Source organism: Zalophus californianus, chromosome 6, assembly GCF_009762305.2.
Source record: "Zalophus californianus isolate mZalCal1 chromosome 6, mZalCal1.pri.v2, whole genome shotgun sequence".
Classification (NCBI taxonomy): domain Eukaryota; kingdom Metazoa; phylum Chordata; class Mammalia; order Carnivora; family Otariidae; genus Zalophus; species Zalophus californianus.
This window is the reverse complement of record NC_045600.1, coordinates 142,547,963-142,567,220: the sequence shown is the minus strand read 5'-3', so window position 1 is coordinate 142,567,220 and position 19,258 is coordinate 142,547,963. Positions and strand designations below refer to the sequence as shown.

Below are 19,258 nucleotides of genomic sequence, written 5' to 3'. Positions count from 1 at the left end.
TCCGACGGGAGGGGCCGCTACTGCATACAAACAGGAAGACGCGGTCGGTGGCGGAACGGCACCACTCAGCATAGTGCTAGCAACTTCTTTTCGGAATAAGGGGATGATTCTAGATAATCCTTGGTGAAACATCACTGCTACTCTCTTACGCCAGCAGTACAGCGGGTTCCTAGATCCCAACTCCAGTTTGGCGTGTGGAAGTCACCACCCCTCGACCTCCTGCCCCGATGGCAAGAGCCACGGCCTTCCAGAAAAGTTGCACACCTCACGCCGAGCCCTGCTCGGCTCTCGGGCTGTCCCGTGGCTGACAGCCCCGTTCACAGGCTTTTCAAGCCCAGGTCTCGGCCTGCGGCACCTCATTCAAGCGCAGGGAGCCCGCGGCGGTGGAGAGGGCTCAGCGGTCCCACTCGTCGTCGGGGCCCGGCTCCTCGCCGTCCTCGTCCTCCGAGTCGGCGGACACTCTCTTGATTCTTTGGAGCGCCGCCTTGATACTTCCCTCCAGGTCGCTGGTCGGCTTGCTGCTGGCGCTCAGGCCGAGGCCAGAGCGCACCTTCTTCAGCTGGACCCCCCGCCGTATGGCAGCCAGAAGCTGCTCGTCGAAGGCGGCGTGGGGAGGGGTCAGAGCGGGCGCGTCCACCCGCCGCAGAGGGCTAGTGCCACCCCTTAGGGAGGCCAGCACTTCGTCCATGGACCCTGAAACGGAGCAGACAGAGCAGGGACGATCAGGAAACCATACCGTCTCCGCCCCAGAGGCCAGGACGTTCGGTCACACACCAGTCAATAACGCCACTTGAGCACATCAGCGTTCCGTTACACAGGTGCTTCGGTTACCGGCCAGGAAGGTCGGTTGACCCTGTGGCCGCAGGGTCATCACTCCTGCCTCCCCCTGGCCGCCCCGTCCTCGAAGCCGCGGCGGCTCAGAGGCACGGTCACGCACACCTGTCCTCGCAACGGCTGCTTTTCAAGACACGGAGCTTATCTTTGTGTGATCCCGAAGCCCGGGGGAATGCCTGGGCTACAGATAATCTGACCCAGTGTGTGGGACAGCAGCCACAGGTTCTGGAAATTGTATCTCCTCCGGTTTGCTTCCTACTCTAAGAAAATCTTTTCCTCCCGTGCACCCGCCGTGTTTCTCTGACTTCACTCTTGGGTATGTCAGTGGTGACTCGTTCTGTGACAGTGACAGGAGGAGCTTTGCACACAGAGGCTGAAAGGAAGCTCATCCATGACAGTGAGCCTGGAGGCGGCGGCGCTGGGACCTCTCTGCACGCACCGCCTTCATTCCACCCACGGGAGTTACCTGAGCCAACGCGCAGCTCCTACCTGGGAGCGTGAGAAATGCTGGCAAAACACAAATGAGATCAGAGTCTCAAGGCCTTGGTGAGGAGAAGCCATTTTTACTCAGGCACCTTGAGACCCCCGAGGGGGTAAAATCCGTGACCGCCTGCTGGAGACGGGGTGGGGCTGTGGCCCCTAATGTAGAGTCTGGTGGTGGCGGGGGGGTGGCCTGCAGGAGGAGTTGTTTCTGGTTTGGGATGAGAAGCCAGGCTAGGACTGACAAAATACTATTTCACTTTAGATTTAAATCCACAATAGTTTCCTTCCAGGAGTAAGAAGACAGAGTGTCACACTCTGGGGCATTTTCAGGGGGCTAACTCACATCTTCTGATTCTTTGCGGTGAAATGAGGCGCTGTGCATGTGCTGAGTAGGGCCTCCCGACACCGCGTGTGCGTTAGCCCTGAGCTGGGATGAGCGCCGCCCAGAGGTCTGCCCACACCCAAACCGCAGGCCGAGGCGTGCGTGCTCTTGCTCTTCGTTCACACTGTGTTGTTGCAAACCCCGTGCAGATGGGCCGGTTGATCTACATGTAAGAGTGTGGACATTTTCATTTGTACCTGCTTCTGGGTACGGGAGACTGTGAATTCAGAATCACTGGAACCACAGTTTGGAACGGTTCTGTTTATATGGCTCACATTGCCTACGGCAGCAGCCTTGCCCATCCTAGGTGGAGGGGCTCGGACACAGTCTTTGTAACAAATGTACACAGAATTCTTCTGGGATTTATCTGACCCCTCCCCTGCTGCCCAAAGCAGCAGGCTCTGAGTCTGGGCAGAAGGATTTAAGCCAGTCTCCCCAAGAGTCAATGTATCAGCCATAATTAGAACTACAAGTCAGAGTGACAGCCCTGTTCAACAAAGAATATTCATTCATGTGTATTCAGTGTATTGTACTTGCAAAGGCAAAACGGGGTCTGCTGGTTTTTTTGATCACTTCATTTTAGAAAGATCTTCCAAAATATGGTTTCTCAGTCCACCAGTCTGTCAGAACAGCCTTCTGTATTCTAATGTTCCTCGACAATAATTCCCAACCAATATTCAGCTTAAGATGCAACAATTAAATTCTGTAAATGACTCAGAGATGCAACAGTAGGCTTAAGCAATACTGAGAAAAATTCCAGTGGCAGAAATCAAATGCATACTCGTGTCTTAAGAACCTGAAATGGGGGATTCTTTAACAGCGACCCCAAGTCATGGGACCATTAAGTGTACGGAGATCGTTTCCTCCAGATGAGTTAGGGTTAGCGGTTAGCAGACTCAGATTCAGGCTGTGCTAACTTTGCAATGAGAGAGCGATAACTTAAGGCAGCCTATGCTGGAGAACTGTAAGACTATAGAGAATTCTGCAAAAGATTTTGATTTGAAGGTGACTGCTCCTACAGCGAGAATGCTCCAGCCAGCCACTCAAGAACTGAGCGGGCAAAGAACCCCAGCAGTTACCTGGGCCTGCGAAACCAGCTGAGGAATAACGCGCTCTTCCAGCGGACGGCTCGGACGATTCGCACACCAGGGGACGTGGCTCATCGGCTGTTAGTAGCGTCCTCAAGTGTAAGTTCTGGTGATTTGTGGACGGAGAAAAAGAAAAGGGCAGAGCAGAGAGGGGCAGTGGGGGAGGGGGCGGGGGAGGGGGTGGGGGTGGGGGAGGGGGAGGCGGCGGTGACAGCTCCTCGCTGGATCTGCAGTGTGTTTGGTCACCAACAGCAACAGAGCTCTGGACAGTATTTCCAGAGCCATGTGGCTCCTCGGGGGTTTGCGCATTACTGACTTCAGAGAGGGGCACGCTTCGGGCCTCCCCAGAGGACAGATGGCTTCTGGCGGCCAGCGGAGAGGTCTGCGGGGAAGGCCCACGTGGCAGGCGTGGAGCTGCAGGTTCTGAGCAAGGGGTCTTTAGTACAGACCCACCTGGACATCTCTGAAAAGGAAACACTGCTGTGAGAAACTTGCCACAGTGCAAACTGTCAGAATGCGGAAATGTGCTGTACGTAAACGCCAACCCATCTCTGCATGGATGGTTCTCATTTGCAACGTGGCTCCTTCTCACTCTGGACAGCAGCCCTTGCTACTAAATCAATTTCTAAGGAATAAGTATTCCTTTGATATATAATGCTTCCTCTGCAATAAAATAAATACATGAAAGTATATGCATATATGAAAACATTCATAGTTTTAGTACAAAAATAAGACTCGAAATAACAATAGGAAGTTAGCTGAGAAAATGATGGTGAATCTATTTAAAATATTAGACAGCAGCGAAAAATCAAACAGTACACAAAGTTGATGAAACATTCTTAAAAAATACAGATGGTACAGTGTTACATTTATAACCCTGTAAAACAACAGCTGTATGAAAAATTCCCCCAGAGTGGACCTCAAAGTGACAGGTGTAACATGTCTCTTGTTTTTAGGTTTAGAGTAGATTTTATAATTTAAAAATGTAAATTTATTTTTTTAAATTTTATTTATTCGAGAGATCTAGAGAGCACAGCAGGGGGAGCGACAGAGGGAGAAACAGGTTCCCCGCTGAGCAGAGAGCCCAACGCAGGGATCCCAGCACCCCAGGATCATGACCTGAGCTGAAGGCAGACGCTTAACTGACTGAGCCACACAGGTGCCCCTAAAAATATAAATTTAAAACATTCTGGTCTCTCGGGTATTATTTTGATAAAGAAAAACATAACCTTACCAAAAAAAAGAATCTTGAGTGGTGGGAGGGTGGTCCCTAATGAAGGCATTAACTAGCCAATGAAACACATAAAATGTAAATACTATGTAGCCATTAGAATGAACTAGATTTATAATATATAAACATGAACACATTTCAAAAATGTAATTTAAGGTGGAAAAAAACTGGCAGAGACTGTATGTAATGTGATAACACTAATGTACACTTAGTAGTAATATACCAAAGGTGTAATTCATGATAAAGAGTCAGGCATACCTCATCTTACTGTACTTTGCTTTATTTTACTTTGCAAATATTGCATTTTTTTTTAATAAATTGAAGGTATGTGGCAACCCTGTGTCAGACAAGTCTGTCGGGGCCATTTTTCCAACAGCATTTGCTCACTTCATGTCTCTGTATCACATTTTGGCAATTCTTGCAATATTTCACATGTTTTCATCATTACGTTTGTTATGGTGATATGTGATCAGTGATCTTTGATGTTACTATTACATTTGTTTTGGGAGGGGCGCCTGGGTGGCTCAGTTGGTTAAGCGTCTGCCTTAGGCTCAGGTCGTGATCTTAGGGTCCTGGGATGGAGTCCCGCATCGGGCTCCCTGCTCAGCGGGGAGTCTGCTTCTCCGTCTCCACAGCTTGTGCTCTCGTGCTCTCTCCAAATAAATACAATCTTTAACAATGAACAACTGTTTTGGGGCACCCAAACTGTGCCCATGTAAGACAGTCAACTTCATCATTGTCTTATTCTAGGAAACGGCCCCAGCCCACCTTCAGTGGCCACCACCCTGAGCCGCCAACAGCCAGTGACATGGGGGCAAGACCCTCCACCAGCAGAAAGACTACCACTAGCTGAAGGCTCAGACGATTGCATTTTGAGCAGTGAAGTATTTTTAAATGACGGTATGAACATTTTTTGTAGACATCGTGCTATTGCACACTTAACAGATGACAGTATAGTATAAACATCACTTTTATATGCACTAGGACACCAAAAACTTCACTTGCCTCGCTTTCCTGGGGTGGTCTGACCCCTGCACAGTCTCCCACCCACGTTTTTCTAAGTCTTCCCACAGCAAACAGGAAAGCGCTGGCAGCAAGACCCAGACCTCACCAATGCAGTCGCTAGTCAGTAGTGACTATGTGACATAGACAGAACTCCAGGCCAGACTCCAGGGGTCGTCCAACCATCCTGATGGCAGGGATGCCCAACCCCCCAGGACCCCTTCCTCGGCATCCCTGCGGCTGCAAGTCGCTGTGACTCTGGCCTGTTGAGTTCTGCCTTAGGTTGCTGAGAAGTCTGTCTCCCCAGGGCTCACCCAAGACAAATTCAGCCCTTGACCTCCTAGCAGCCCCTCAGATATTTAAAAACAACCTGTCTGGGCTCAACAAGTATCACGTATCACATGATTCACTTCCGGTCTTCTGCTCCTACTTCCTTCCTTCCAAATGTGGTCAAATTGGCTTTGTCCCCTTTGAGGGTGGCGCTTCTTGGCAAACACGGGACCCCCTTGTTCTCCAGGAGCTGCTTCTGTTTGTGCATCTTACAAATGCACAGGCTTTCCTGCAGCTTCACCACAAGTGACCGGTGGAAGGCTGAAGGAAACTAAATGCTCAAGCTTCTTTCCCCTGCGTTGAGACCCCACGCACTCTGCACCCCTGTCCACCACCCTCTGGAGAAGGATACACCTCCAAGGACCAAAAACACCTGCACTTTAGACGAATGTGAGGTCAGTGGGTTTGATATTTTCACTCCCTGTTCCAGTCTGTTGAGAGCGTAGGTGGCCTGGTTCTGTCACCCTCCATCAGTCTATGCCTCCCATCTCCACGTGTGAAAAGTGGTCACTGATCAGCCAGTTCGAGGCTAAAGAGCCAGCCTTGCACCCCCAGATCCGTCCTCCATCCCGACTGCACTCCATTCACCAGCACCCTCCAGTAAGAGCTGACCGACTGGTTGTCCTACACACAGTCGCTTGGTTTTCATCTGGTTTTTACATGGCATCCCTCCTACTCGGTCTTCCCACTTCCAGAGGTGGGGTCTGGGCATTCGTGACTTTCAGAAGCTCCCCAGCTGATTCTGATGTGCTGCCCGGGCAGGAGAAGGCATATAAGCTTAAGCTAAGTGTAGCCGTTCGGGGCCGCAGGGTTAAGAAGTAAACAAGAACGAATGTACATGTTAGCACCGGGCCGGTATACAGTAGGTATTCATTAATGATCAGAGTAGTAAGCACATCAGAAAGCAAGCTGCAGTCAGTGTGTCCTGATTTATCACTCCAGTGGTCCCCAGTGGTCCCCTTTCTTGTTGGAATCACGGCACACCTTCAGTACCTTATTCGAGAATTTTGTCTGGGCGCAGGTGAGCTCTCCCTTTGGGGGCAGCTACAGACTTGGGTCTTTGTGAAGGTGTGTGTTGTAGGTGTGTGATGAAAACAATTTATGTGTCAGCCTTTTATATTAAACCATGTTTAACATTGTTTTTAAATAAGTAGCTATTTACTTTCTTTTTAAACCTATTCAACTTTTCACAGGGCACTTAACCATACTGTGTCACTGTGCTCTCAACTGCATTTGAGAGAATTCTTTGTTACAAGGAAGGAAAAAGCGAGCTAAAGTTGAGGCCAGTTTAACTGTTCCCAATTTTTCTGGCTGGGCAACACCACGGCGGGCAGAGTCAGCACCACTGGGGCAGGAGGGGAGAGCAAGAACCCTGGTGCACAGCAGTGTCAAAAACTTAATCTTCTAAGATTTTTGGGCACCTGGGTGGCTCAGTCGGTTAAGCGTCTGCCTTCGGCTCAGGTCGTGATCTCAGGGTCCTGGGATCAAGCCCCACGACTGGCTCCCTGCTCAGCGGGGGCCGCTCCACCCTCTCCCTCTGCCCCTCCCTCCAATTGTGCGTGTGCACTCACTCGCTCTCTCTCAAATAAATAAAATCTTTTAAAAAATATTCTCATATTTTTGTTTTTTATTCCTACACTAAAAATAATGGCGTTTGGGGAACATTTTGTGTTCCAAATGATCTGTTCATAATACTTGACACTCTTCTCCCAGCATGGGTGATCTTCATTTATTTCTCCAGAAAATGCAGGTGAGGTGACTATTTCTAGAACTTACCTCTTTAAATGCTCTCAACCGCTGGAGCGTTTTTTTGCGTTCCTGGTTTATCCATTCTCTCTTCTTTTGCTCCTCTTCTTTCATTTTGTCTCTTTTCTATATTTAAAGAATCATATGTTTGTACATTTCTCAAAGTAGAAGTCTTGAGAAAGAAAGGGTCTGTGACCTGACGCTGGCCCCCCAACTTAGCCCGACTCCCGCACCCCCTCCCCAGGCTGCAGGCTCCCCAGGATCAAGCATGCCCCCATCCAGGGCAGAGGAGTTCCACTGTCCAGATTTAAGCCAGTGTGTCACGTGATGCAAACATAAGACATGTTCTTTTCAACCACTTACCGCCTGGATACTATGATGCTGATGAAAATGTTTCCTACTTTCTTCAGCCAACTGCAGTCGGAGCCGATGATTCTCTTTGCACTGATCCTGGGAGAACAAGACAAGTCACCTGCACGTTGTCAGTGTTACCGTGGGCTCTAGCAGAGCAGTTCAGCAGAAGGAGGCACTGTGTGCTGTCGTGTGAGGCATTCATTCTCAGGAGTTTCTGGCGTGGCTCCAGGGTTCTGCCTCCCCTCAGTCACGGGGCCCGTGCTGACAGGCTATTTATGGGGATCGACGGCACCCAGTGGTAAGGACCACAGCTGATTCAGTGCCGTGAAAAATGGAAAAGCGAAGCCCCCAAGTGGAAATGAGGGGACACACAGGCATCCCCTGTGCTGAAATGGCATGTGTCCTAGGAACCTGTTTCCATGTGATTGTTTTAAACACATCTCCCCATAATATTACAACAGTAATTACATTTCCGAACATACCTATACAACCATATCCAACCCACAAATACCTAGAAAATTATATTAAAAACTGTATTTTAGGGCGCCTGGGTGGCTCAGTCGTTTAGTGTCTGCCTTCGGCTCAGGTCATGGTCCCAGGGTCCTGGGATCGAGCCCCACATCGGGCTCCCTGCTCCGCGGGGAGCCTGCTTCTCCCTCTCCCACTCCCCCTGCTTGTGTTCCCTCTCTTGCTGTGTCTCTCTGTCAAATAAATAAATAAAAATCTTAAAAAAAAAAAAAAAAACTATATTTTAACCGTGCTGAATCATTCTTGGTATATTACCTTTTATGTAATCATGGAGTTTTTAAAAATTAAGAAAAAATCACTCCCAAATATAAGGATTGATATGAGTTGAATATTCTTTTTTTAGATTTAAAAAAATTTTTTAAGCCCTCTCTACACCCAACATGGGCCTCAAACTCACAACACCAAGATCAAGAGTTGCACGCTCCACTGACTGAGCCAGCCAGGCGCCTCGTTATTTCTAATATTCTATAATCAATAATTTACAATAGAATAAATTTTAGAATGTACTATAGCTGATTATTAGAAGTTTCTACCTACCATGATCTTTAAAATACGTGTGTATGTAACAGGCATTCGACAAAACAGTTGCTGAATGGATTAATCAAAATCTAGAGATTATGGTAAATGCTTAGACCCCAAAAGAAACAGAATCCTTTTTTAAAAAATGTAAATATATTTGTAGCCACTGATAGCCATATAAACACACAAGAAATTAATCACCGTATTGGTAGAAAGCCTGCCTTTCAATACTTGTACTGAAAAATACAAGTATTTTCAATACTTTATTTTCCATAGGAGTTGTCCTGGATGGGGAAGGAAAGAGAGAGGCCGGCCCGCCCGCCCGCCCGCCTACCTGTCTGTTCCTGAGGCGGGCTCTCCGGGCGCAGACCCTGCCCCGCTGGGACTCCAGACGCTGGTACCGCCGGCTCAGCTCTCTCACCTGCACGCCCCTGTCCCCCGGCAGCCCTGGCACGCCATCCAGGGCTCCCAGCTCCTCTGGACTTTCACATGGGTCGTAGTAGACAACTTCCTCCTCTTTATCTAGAAACATATTGATGACGTTTTTAAAACATCGTTGGGTATAAAAAAAAAAACACATAAAAATACTTTAAATGTAAAAAAGTAAAGATGACTTGTAACCATTCCACCCAGGGAGAGCCACTATTAATGTGTGTGTACACGTACACGCAGCTACACACACACAGAGCCACACACATCAATAACACAGTACTAAGAAGACATTTTCCATGTGATGGAAATAGAATTTTAATGGCAACACAGTATTCTTTAATTTGAGCATTCTGCATTGTTAGAATATTCCAGGGTTCCATTATTATCAATTTCACGGTGATGAACATCTGAACATAAAATCTGCGTACATTTTTTTTTTTTAAGATTTTCATTTATTTGACAGAGACACAGCGAGAGAGGGAACACAAACAGAGGGAGGGGTAGAGGGAGAAGCAGACCCCCACCAAGCAGGGATGCGGGGCTCGATCCCAGGACCCTGGGACGATGACCTGAGCCGAAGGCAGACGCTTAACGACTGAGCCACCCAGGCGCCCCCTCTGCGTACATTTTTATTACTTCTTTAGAAGATGATGAATGTCAGGGCTCTTGATAATCAGCATTCAGTGGCCCTCCAGAAAGGCAACCTACATTCTACCAACAGTGTGGCATTAAGATGCCTTAAAGATACTAAATCTTGATTACATATTTTTAAAAATACATGCTGCTTGTAACACATCCCAGCCCTACAGAACTGAATTAAAATAGAAAGTGAAATTTTCTTCTTCCTTTCCCAAACCTTTGGAATCCCATTCCTGGAGGAAAACATTATGAACAATTTTGCATGCATCTTCCCAGATTAACTTTTTAAATAGGATTTTCCCCTAAATATGTAAAATACTTATAACCTGAAGTTACTGTAAAGTTTTCTGAATACCTAGGATTAAATTAAATGTTTTGATTCAGTATGAAGAAAATCATTATGCTTGGAGAAACCTGAAGGGGGAAAAAAAGCCTTGAGTCAAAGGATACCATGTTCTTGGATGGGAAGACTCAAAATTGCAAAGATGACTCCCCAATTAATCTCTAATTTTAAGCATAATCCCAATAAAAATTCCAAGGAGTTCTGGTTTTTTGGGGGGTTTGTTTTGTTTTTTGGTGTTTTTTTTTTTTGGTTTGGAACTTGCCAAAATGATTCTAAAGTTCGTCTGGAAGAATACAGGAGTGAGAAGAGTCAGAAAACCTCAGGAAAAGCAGAGTACTGAGGGAGGTGCTTGTTGTCCAGACACTCAAATGTACATCCAAGGACAGTGATAAGAACATATGGGACCAGCACCGGAAGCCACTCACGAACTAGCGAAAAGAATAATGCATAATTAGATAAAAATAAATGTAATAATTCTGGATATGAGACAGGAAGCCAGTCAAAGCACTTGGGGAAAATGTTTTCAAAATCAGTGACTGGGACTACCTAGCAATTTGGAGGGTAGGTTAGATTCCTACCTCACATCAAAATTAATTTAACCTGGATTAAAGAGCTAAGTGTTTGGTGTTTTTTTTTTTAATCACAAACATACTAAAAATATCAGTAAAATATTGATAAGTTTGGGGATGAGGAGCCCTTTGCCAGGTGTAACAACAAACACAGAAAGCAGATAGGACTTCCTAAAAATGAAGTATTTCTGCAAGGCAAGAAAAAGCAAATGACGGGGAGAAATTCTTTGCAACCCAGGACAGATAATAAGAGTAATAGCCTTAGTATGGAAAGGGAACGTTCCAAAGAAAAATGGGCAAAGACCACGGACAGACAGTTAATAAATATAGACGGCCAGTAAACATGCAAAATCGTGCCTGCCATGCTTGTGATTAAATACATGAAAAGTACAAGATGTCATTGTTTTCAATCAAGTAGGCAAGAACTTAAAAGAATGGCATAAGTGTGGGGAAACAGCTATTTTCATCATCTGCCGTGACTTTTTGCACAACCTCAGTCTAGAAGGCCGTTATGTGGTACGGAATTTGGAAATCAGAAGATAACAGAGGTGAGGAAAAAATGTGCATTGGATGATTATTGTAGTGTTAGCAGGTATGTGTCAACATGCAAAGTCTGCACTGTCCCTGACCCAACGATTCCACCTTTGGAAATTTATTCCAAGTAAATAATCTTGGGCGCCTGGGTGGCTCAGTCGGTTAAGTGTCTGCCTCCAGCTCAGGTCATGATCCCAGGGTCCTGGGATCAGGCTTCCTGCTCAGCGGGGAGTCTGCTTCTCCCTCTCCCTCTGCCTGCTACTCCCCTTGCTTGTGCTCTTTCTCACGCTCTCTCTCAAATAAATAAATAAAATTAAAAAAAAAAATCTCTCCTACACGCAAGGGTGTGTAAAGGAAGGTTCTTCACCACACTGTCGTTTGCAATAGTGAAAGACTCGAAATCATGGTATATCTGTATAATCGAATACTGTGAAGCCATTAAAATGTCTGATGTTTTTCTTACTTAAACGGAAAGGTGGTTATTATGTATTAAATGAGGTTACTAGACAGGATATAGAGTTTTGATTTAAAAATTGGTATTTACTTAATGTGCATCAGTATACAAACGAGGCTCCCCAGCACACTGTTCTCCCTCCATATCTGTAGGTGATGGAACTGGGAATAACCGTTTTCCTCTCTTTGTTTTGCTGTATGTTTAACTATGAATATATCACTGGAATAACAAAAATGCTAAAAGGAAACTTTAGGAAATTTCAGTAGATGTTTTAGCCAACTTATAAGAATAACGTGGCCTCTATCTCCTTGGAGGTGTGATTTAGACATTTTAACGTATACATTTAAATATAAATCTTACCTTTTATAAGCCTTTTAATTGAGTCCAACTGCGTTATAAGTAGTATTTCTTCATATTTTAATATCTCGAATTTAACCTCATACAGCTCTAACTGGACTTCATAATATTGTATTTCTAATTCATCTACAACATCTATATTTTTTTCTTGTTCTGGAAGATCTTCCATCTTGTTTTCATGAAAAAAATAAGAGCAAGTTAAAGTAAGTAGTACACTTTGGACAATTTTCTATTCTCTGCTTAGGACCAAATAGAAAGAGACAGAAAAGAAGCATTTTGCCATTTTAAGTAACAAAACAAAAATGCCTTATTCAACGCTTGTTACATATACTTTAACTTACCCTTGAAACATCTGAAAACATTTAGGTTTAGAGAAAAATCAATGCCAGTGAGGCATTTGCAGTGTTTCCTGCTTCAAACTCGTAACATTACAGGAAGAAATTTAAGTGGCTGTGATCCTAGGATGAAGGACCTTTGTATTACTCTCGAGTTGTGCTGAAACACTGCTTGATTAAGTGTATTACCCACTTCAGTACTGAGCTCAGTGTTATTACCAGGAACATTTTACAAGAGAATGTTTCAAAAGCATCTTGACCAAAAGGAAGCTTTATGGCCAACCTTCCACAGTCTAAATTCTCAGCTAGTAAAAGATGTTGGAATGAGTAAAGCAAGAAAGGTCTGTTAACTGTGCTTGGAAAGAAAGGTGCTACCTACAGATGTAGGGTTTTCCCTCCCTCCCTCCCTCCCTCCCTCCCTTTCTTCTCTCTTTCTCTCTCTCTCCCTCTCGTGTGTGTGTGTGTGTGTGTGTGTGTGTGTGTGTGTGTGTGTGTGTGCACATGCATGCGCGTGAGTTGGGGGGTAGGAAGCAGAGGGAGAAGGAATCTTAAGCAGGCTCCACGACCAGCGTGGAGCCTGACACGGGGCTTGATCCCAAGACTGAGATCACAAACTGAGCCAAAATCAAGAATCAGACACTCAACCGACTGAGCCACCCATGTGCCCTAAAAGTGTGTGTGTGTGTTTTTTTTATCCAAGTTTCATTTATCTTTGTCTTACCTTTCTCTGAATTTCAGCTCTTTTGTGATTTAAACACAACTCTCTGGCTCTCGTGAGCTGCAGAGTCTCTCGGGCTAACATCAGCTTGAGTTTTTCTAACCTGGGAGTTGCTGTGGCCCAGGCAGCCTGGCCAAATCTCTTCTTGTCCTGTTCCATTTGTTTCTGCATTCCTGTTGGATTGTAATTAATAAAATAAAACATACTTACAACTCATTGAAAAGGGAAAAAATTTATCCCGAGCTAATTATTTGTTTACTGCCTTCCACGTTACTTGCAAAACATCCTTTCTAAAAGAAAAACTTTTATTTTAATGATTTTTTATTGTCGCAAAAAAACTACATGGACATCAGTATAAAAATTTTAGATACTTTGGGGAACCTGGCTGGCTCAGTCGGTGGAGCGTGGGAAACTTGATCTTGGGGTTGTGAGTTCGAGCCCCACGTTGGGTGTAGAGAATACTTAAAATCTTTACAAAAAATTTTAGATACTTCATTTAAAAAAATAATCATGAATCTCATCTACTTGAGGCGATGTTTCTTACATTTTGGTGCATATACATTGAGACTGTTTCTACGTCAAGCTAGACAGAGAGTTTGAACCAAAAACAAAAGATAAACAAAAAACCCCGTAAGGGGCACCTGGGTGGCCCAGTTGGTTGAGTGTCTGCCTTCAGCTCGGGTCACGATCCCGGGGTCCTGGGTATCGAGTTCCATGTTGTACTCCCTGCTCAGCAGGGAGTGTGCTTCTCCCTCTGCCCCTCTCCCTGCTTGTGCTCTTGCTCAAATAGATGAATAAAATCTTAAAAAAAAAAACCCACAAGATCATCATTCTTCTTTGTAGCTTATTTATTTCACTTAATGTATTGTGGAACTCTCACCATTTATAAAAACAGATACAGAGAATCACACTTCATAGCCACATGATGTTTCACTTTATGAATGGAACCTAACTGACAGACATTAGGTTTCCTGTTTGGGGTCATCATCTACCATGACTTACTTACTCCATCAGACAGAAGTCCTTCGCTGGCCCCACTCACCCCTGCCTGTCTGCGGCATTCTCTCACACCCCGTGCCCCTTCCCCTTCTGTCTGCAGCCCCCACCCCTTCTTTAAGTTCCTCACACTCACCAAGCTCCCTCCAGCCATGGAACTTGGTGAGTGCCGTTTCTTCTGCCTGGGACACTCTTCCCTCACTTTGATGCTCTCTCAACTCCCACTGACCCTTCAGAGATCGGGCAGGCGCCACTTCCCAGAGGCCTTCACTAACCTAGTGAAGGAGCCTCAGGCCTCTCGGTGGCTCTCAGAGCCCCCTACTTCTCTTCTCCATGTGGCCGGCTGCTACTGCCATCTTTCATGTGTTTGAAGGAATACATAAGATCTCTCTCCCCTCACGAGACCGTACAGTGTCTGTCAATGCTTATCCTCACACTGAATCTTCAGCTCCTAGGAAACACAGTGCCTCGTGGTCAAGAGGCACTCAAATGTTTGTTGTATAAAATGAAAATAACGCACATCTTAGTATAGAATTTTAATTTGTTACCTGCTAATGCTTTTACTGTTTCTTTAAAATAATTCACTGTAATGTCCTGAATAGAGACTATAGCTTCTTCAGCCTGTCTGGTCCATTCTTTGGCTTCCTTCTGCAAGGCAACTATCCTCTTAGGACCCAAATCATCCTCATCCAAGGATTTCTACAAAAGAAGGGAAAATTGTATTAGTAAGAGAGAACAGTAATGCAGAGCCACAGGAAATTGAAAGGAAATTGGTTACATGGATTATTTCAACTACTTTTATTTTTAAGATTTTATTTATTTGAGAGACAGAGAGGAGAGAGCACGAGAGGGGAAAGGGTGAGAGAGAGAAGCAGACTCCCTGCTGAGCAGGGAGCCTGATGCAGGACTTGATCCCGGGACTCCAGGATCATGACCTGAGCCGAAGGCAGCTGACTGACTGAGCCACCCAGGCACACCTCAACTACTTTTATTACTACTCCTCAGTTAATTAAATTTCATTCATTCAGCAATTCCTTACTGAGTATGAATGAGGCTCTAAGCTACGCACCACCTGGAAGACAAAGGAATACTCTGGGGCATGAAGAAAAATAAAAATCTACTTTTACTTTGCATTACTAGAATAACATTTTCTAGACAGGAATGCTCTCAAGTTATGTTTCTCTATTAATACATAATTGTTTAGGGGCACCTGGCTGGCTCAGCTGGTGGAGTGTGAGACTCTTGATCTTGGGGTTGTGAGTTCAAGCCCCATGTTGGGTGTAGAGATTATGTTAAAAATATAAAAATTTAGGGCGCCTGGGTGGCTCAGTTGGTTAAGCGACTGCCTTCAGCTCAGGTCATGATCCTGGAGTCCCGGGATCGAGTCCCACATCGGGCTCCCTGCTCAGCAGGGAGTCTGCTTCTCCCTCTGACCCTCTTCCCTCTCACGCTCTCTATCTCTCATTCTCTCTCTCAAATAAAATCTTTAAAAAATATATATATAAAAATTTAGAAAAAACCCGCAATTGTTTAAATGACACCCGTGCCATTGAACGTTTAGCACAGGGCCTGGTACACGGCATTCAAGGGTTAGCTGTTGCTAGTTTCTTTTAGGCATGTGGCAGGAAACTTTTTCAATACAATAATTCTTCTCTGAAGGGCAAAAATAATACAATAACCTAAAAGATAGTAAAATCTATACATATAATTACAACATATGCTAGTAGTCATTTAGCATCCAATTCTTCTACAAAGCTATTAATATAAGAAATACCTACAGGTTAGCCATCAGGAAAATGTAAATCAAAACTATAGGATGCCACTTCACACCCACTAGGATGGCTAAAACCAAAAAGACAATAACAAGTGTTGACAATAATGTGGACAAACAGGAACCCTCATTTACTGCTGGTAGGAACGTAAAATGGCACGTTTGCACTGGAAAACAGTCTGACAGTTCTTTGGAAGGGCTACATATAGTTATCATATGACCCAGCAATTCCGCTACTAGGTATATATCCAAGAGAAATGAAAACATATGTCCACACAGAAACTTGTACACAGATGTTCACAGCAGCATTATTCCTAATAATCAGAAAGTGAAAACAACCTAAATGTCCATGAAACAACCCAAATGTCCATCAGCTGCTAAGTGGTTAAGTAAAATGTGCGATATCCATATAGTGAATACTATAAGACCATAGAAAGGAAGGGAGTTGTGGTACATGCTACAGCATGGAGGGACCCTGAAAACATTATGCGACATGAAAAGAGCCAGACACAAAGGGCCACATCTTGTATGATCCCATACAAGATGAAATGCTCAGAAGCAGAAAGTAGACTGGTGGTCGCCTAGGGTCGGAGGGGGAATGGGGAGTGACTGCTAATGGGCATGGGGTTTCTTTTGGGGGTGATGAAAACGTTCTGGAGCTAGAGAGTGGTGATAGTTGCTCAAATGAATATACTAAAAACCACTGAATTGTACACCTTAAACAAGTGAATGGCATGGTCTGTGAATTATATCTCAGTGAAGCTGTTAAAGAAAAATATATATATAGGAAGAAAAGACTATCCAAATAATAAACTTTCAGAATAACGAGCAGAACAACTTTCTCTGGAAATTTAAGTGGCAAACAGGACACAATTTCTACAGTAGGATAGCTTGGCAGGGGCCATGAGTACATGTGTGGAAGGCTGGCCCAGTGCAGGGGGGCAGAGATCTCTCTAATGTCTTCTGATTCCAGCTGGTTGAGACCCAGGGAAAGCTATTTAACCTCTCTGGGCTCTAGGTTCCTTTGTAACACTGACAGGAGAATGCCTACTCTAACTAGGGTCACTGGGTTATTCCATAGCTCAAGGAAATAAGAGCGATGGCAACATTTACTAAAGCTTAAATTACTGAATTATGATCCAGGGCCTTGCTATTTATATTTTCATCCTGTTTCTTAGAAATCTGCATATGTCCTTAGAGGCTGAAGATAGGCTAAAGTAAATAAGCATCACATCAAAAACAAGTCATCAGCAAAGAACGTGTTTAACCCTTGAAAAGCTGCAGAAATCTTGATGTATTCAGATGCCCAATGTAAAATGCCTTCATTTTAAAATGAGTTTTTAAAAATAAATTCAGTATATATATCCTACCATCTAAACAGAAGGATGAACCCAAGGTGCAAACAGACCAAATCTTAAATGGGACTAAAGAAATAATATGTGACAAATAAATTTGATAAAATAAAAAATATAAAGAAAACATACCAAAATACCAAGCTTACATAAAGTTGCAACTTCTCTCATATCCCTAAATGGCTTCAGCAGATACTGGAAGAACATAGTTGCCCCAGTAACTAATTCCTGGTATGCTTCATCTTCCTCTCGATAAACATTCATTAGTGCTACCATGGTGTGGGCTTTATCGTGCCCCTGAAGAACCTAGAAGACAGAATGTAAGTATAGCTCAAGTAAGGACAGATTTATAAGATCATACCAAACAAATAAAACTAAAGAAACTTTAATGCCCTAAACTTTAATATTTAAAATACTGATTAAATTTAAAAATGCTATTGTCCTCCAACCAAAAGGCTCAGTAAAACAAGAATGGTTAAATTAAATCATGCTATATCCATGGTAGAATGTTATTGCTGTAATCATTCAATGGTGTGACACCCCTAACAAACTCCTTTTATAAAGCCATTGTAATTTATAAAGCTCATTCTATATGCAGCTTAAGACGATGTAATTAAGATTTTGAAATGTGGCTGAATTCTTCTCCCACACCCCCCCTCTCCTTCCTCAAAAGAATGCACAGAAAAATCATCCAGATTAAGAAGGGCCTACAATGAGAATGAGCAAGCTAGAAGACATGTCCAGGGTGTTAGAGCACTAAAGCTTGGCCACCCGTCGTAAATTGTGGATACACACGCCGTATTTTTTCTCCCAAACCCTTCTGTGAACTTGCGTTCCCCCTCCCCTTAAATTCTGTAAGTTTATCACTCAAAGAATGAATTGTTCGGCGTCCCCCATGACCTCTTTTAAGCTTAAAATTGCACTCCTGTTGCTATTCCAAATCGATAAATAAAGCTCCACCCCGTCGGCTTTCCATCTGACCGAGTCTGCGTTACCTTTCCAAACCTGTCTCCTAGAGGCCCCTTCATCTTCTAAAGCAGTGGTCGCCACTGTTCCCGTCCCCGCATGCGCAGAACCGGGAAGTGTTTACATCTAGTCTGTGGTGGTGTTTCCCACCTGTATTACAGCTGTTTCCGGTTCTGCTTTCGCTATTCTCTCGCAAATCCTGTTAGGACAGCCGGCTCTGCCAGCGTCTTCAGAGAACGGGGTCGGGGGCAGGCTCCAGACGGAGAAGGCACGCCGACCCGCCTGAGCACGCCCCCCCGCTCCGTCCCCAGCTCCCCCACAGGTGACAGGCACCTGTGCACCTGCGCGCGCCCTGCCCTGTCCACGCCCACCGCCGCCCGGCCGGCCGGCAGCCGGGCTCTCGGAAACACTGCACACCCACCCACCCACATAGCGCCCGCACCATTGCGGCGGCCCGGGCCCAGCCAGGCGGAAGGGGGCCGGCGCGTACCTGGCGCAGCCGCGCGCCCGCCGCGGTCCACCGCGCGCGCAGGGCCCTCTCCCGGAAGTCGCGCAGGCTCTCGCAGTCGGGCGCGCCGCCGTCGGCGGGGAAGAGCGCGTCGCGCACCGCTGCGCCGCCGCAGCCGCTCGCAGCGTCGCCCAGGTAGCGCTCCAGGCGCCCGCACAGCTCCTGCAGCGCCGCGTCCCCGAGGCCCGTGCGCGCCGGCCACACCAGCGCCCACAGCCCGAGCCCCAGGCCCCAGGCCCCGCCGGCGCGTGCGTCCAGCTCCGGCGGCAGCGGCGGGAAGCAGCTCTCCAGCGGCGGCCACAGCGCCGCCAGCTGCCGGTGAGCGCCGCGGAGCCCGGCGGCAGAGAGCAGGCCCGCCCAGCTGGGAGGGGACGCGGCCGGCTCGGGCTCGGGCCGGCTCCCCTCGCGCCGCCGCCGCTGCGCCGTGCGGTCGTGACAGGTCACCGCGAACTTGCCCTCCGCGTCGTTCCAGGCCACGAGGAAGCGCAGCTGGTGCCGCTCGGGCTCGGCGAAGAGGTCCTCGCGGACCGGCACCCAGCCCTCCAAGCTGTCGGGCTGCTCGTCCTCCATGGCCTGCGGCTCAGCGGCCCGCGGACCTGGCTCGCGCGCGCCTGGCCTCTCCGCACCCCCAGGGGCGGGTGGCGGACCGCGACATTCTGGCTGGACTGCGCTCGCGTCAGAGCCCGTCGGGCTCACCCCCGCCCCCCGGCGCCTCTGATTGGCTGTCAGCGCGTGGGCGGGTTCTCGGCAGCCAATGAGAACGTCAGAAGTCTGTCTCCGTCCGGGC

The 19,258-nt window shown here is 46.3% G+C and overlaps 1 protein-coding gene across 2 annotated transcripts; it reads right to left on the bottom strand.

The window, feature by feature from the left end:
• Positions 1-394: 394 nt before the first annotated feature.
• Positions 395-19,172, bottom strand: WHAMM (WASP homolog associated with actin, golgi membranes and microtubules). Of its 2 annotated transcripts, XR_003516077.2 has the most exons (11): positions 18,454-19,172; positions 17,130-17,303; positions 14,423-14,573; positions 12,882-13,051; positions 11,829-11,994; positions 8,832-9,019; positions 7,460-7,546; positions 7,127-7,222; positions 2,779-3,250; positions 1,661-1,862; positions 569-693 (listed from the first exon to the last, which is right to left on the bottom strand). XR_003516077.2 is itself a non-coding variant. In XM_027572798.2 (10 exons), the coding sequence occupies exons 1-10, from the start codon at positions 19,039-19,041 to the stop codon at positions 395-397; spliced, it is 2,391 nt and encodes a 796-aa protein (XP_027428599.1). The 2 variants fall into 2 exon arrangements, 1 of the variants encoding a protein (XP_027428599.1); XM_027572798.2 differs by lacking the exon at positions 1,661-1,862 and having other exon boundaries at positions 395-693; positions 18,454-19,041.
• Positions 19,173-19,258: the final 86 nt, after the last annotated feature.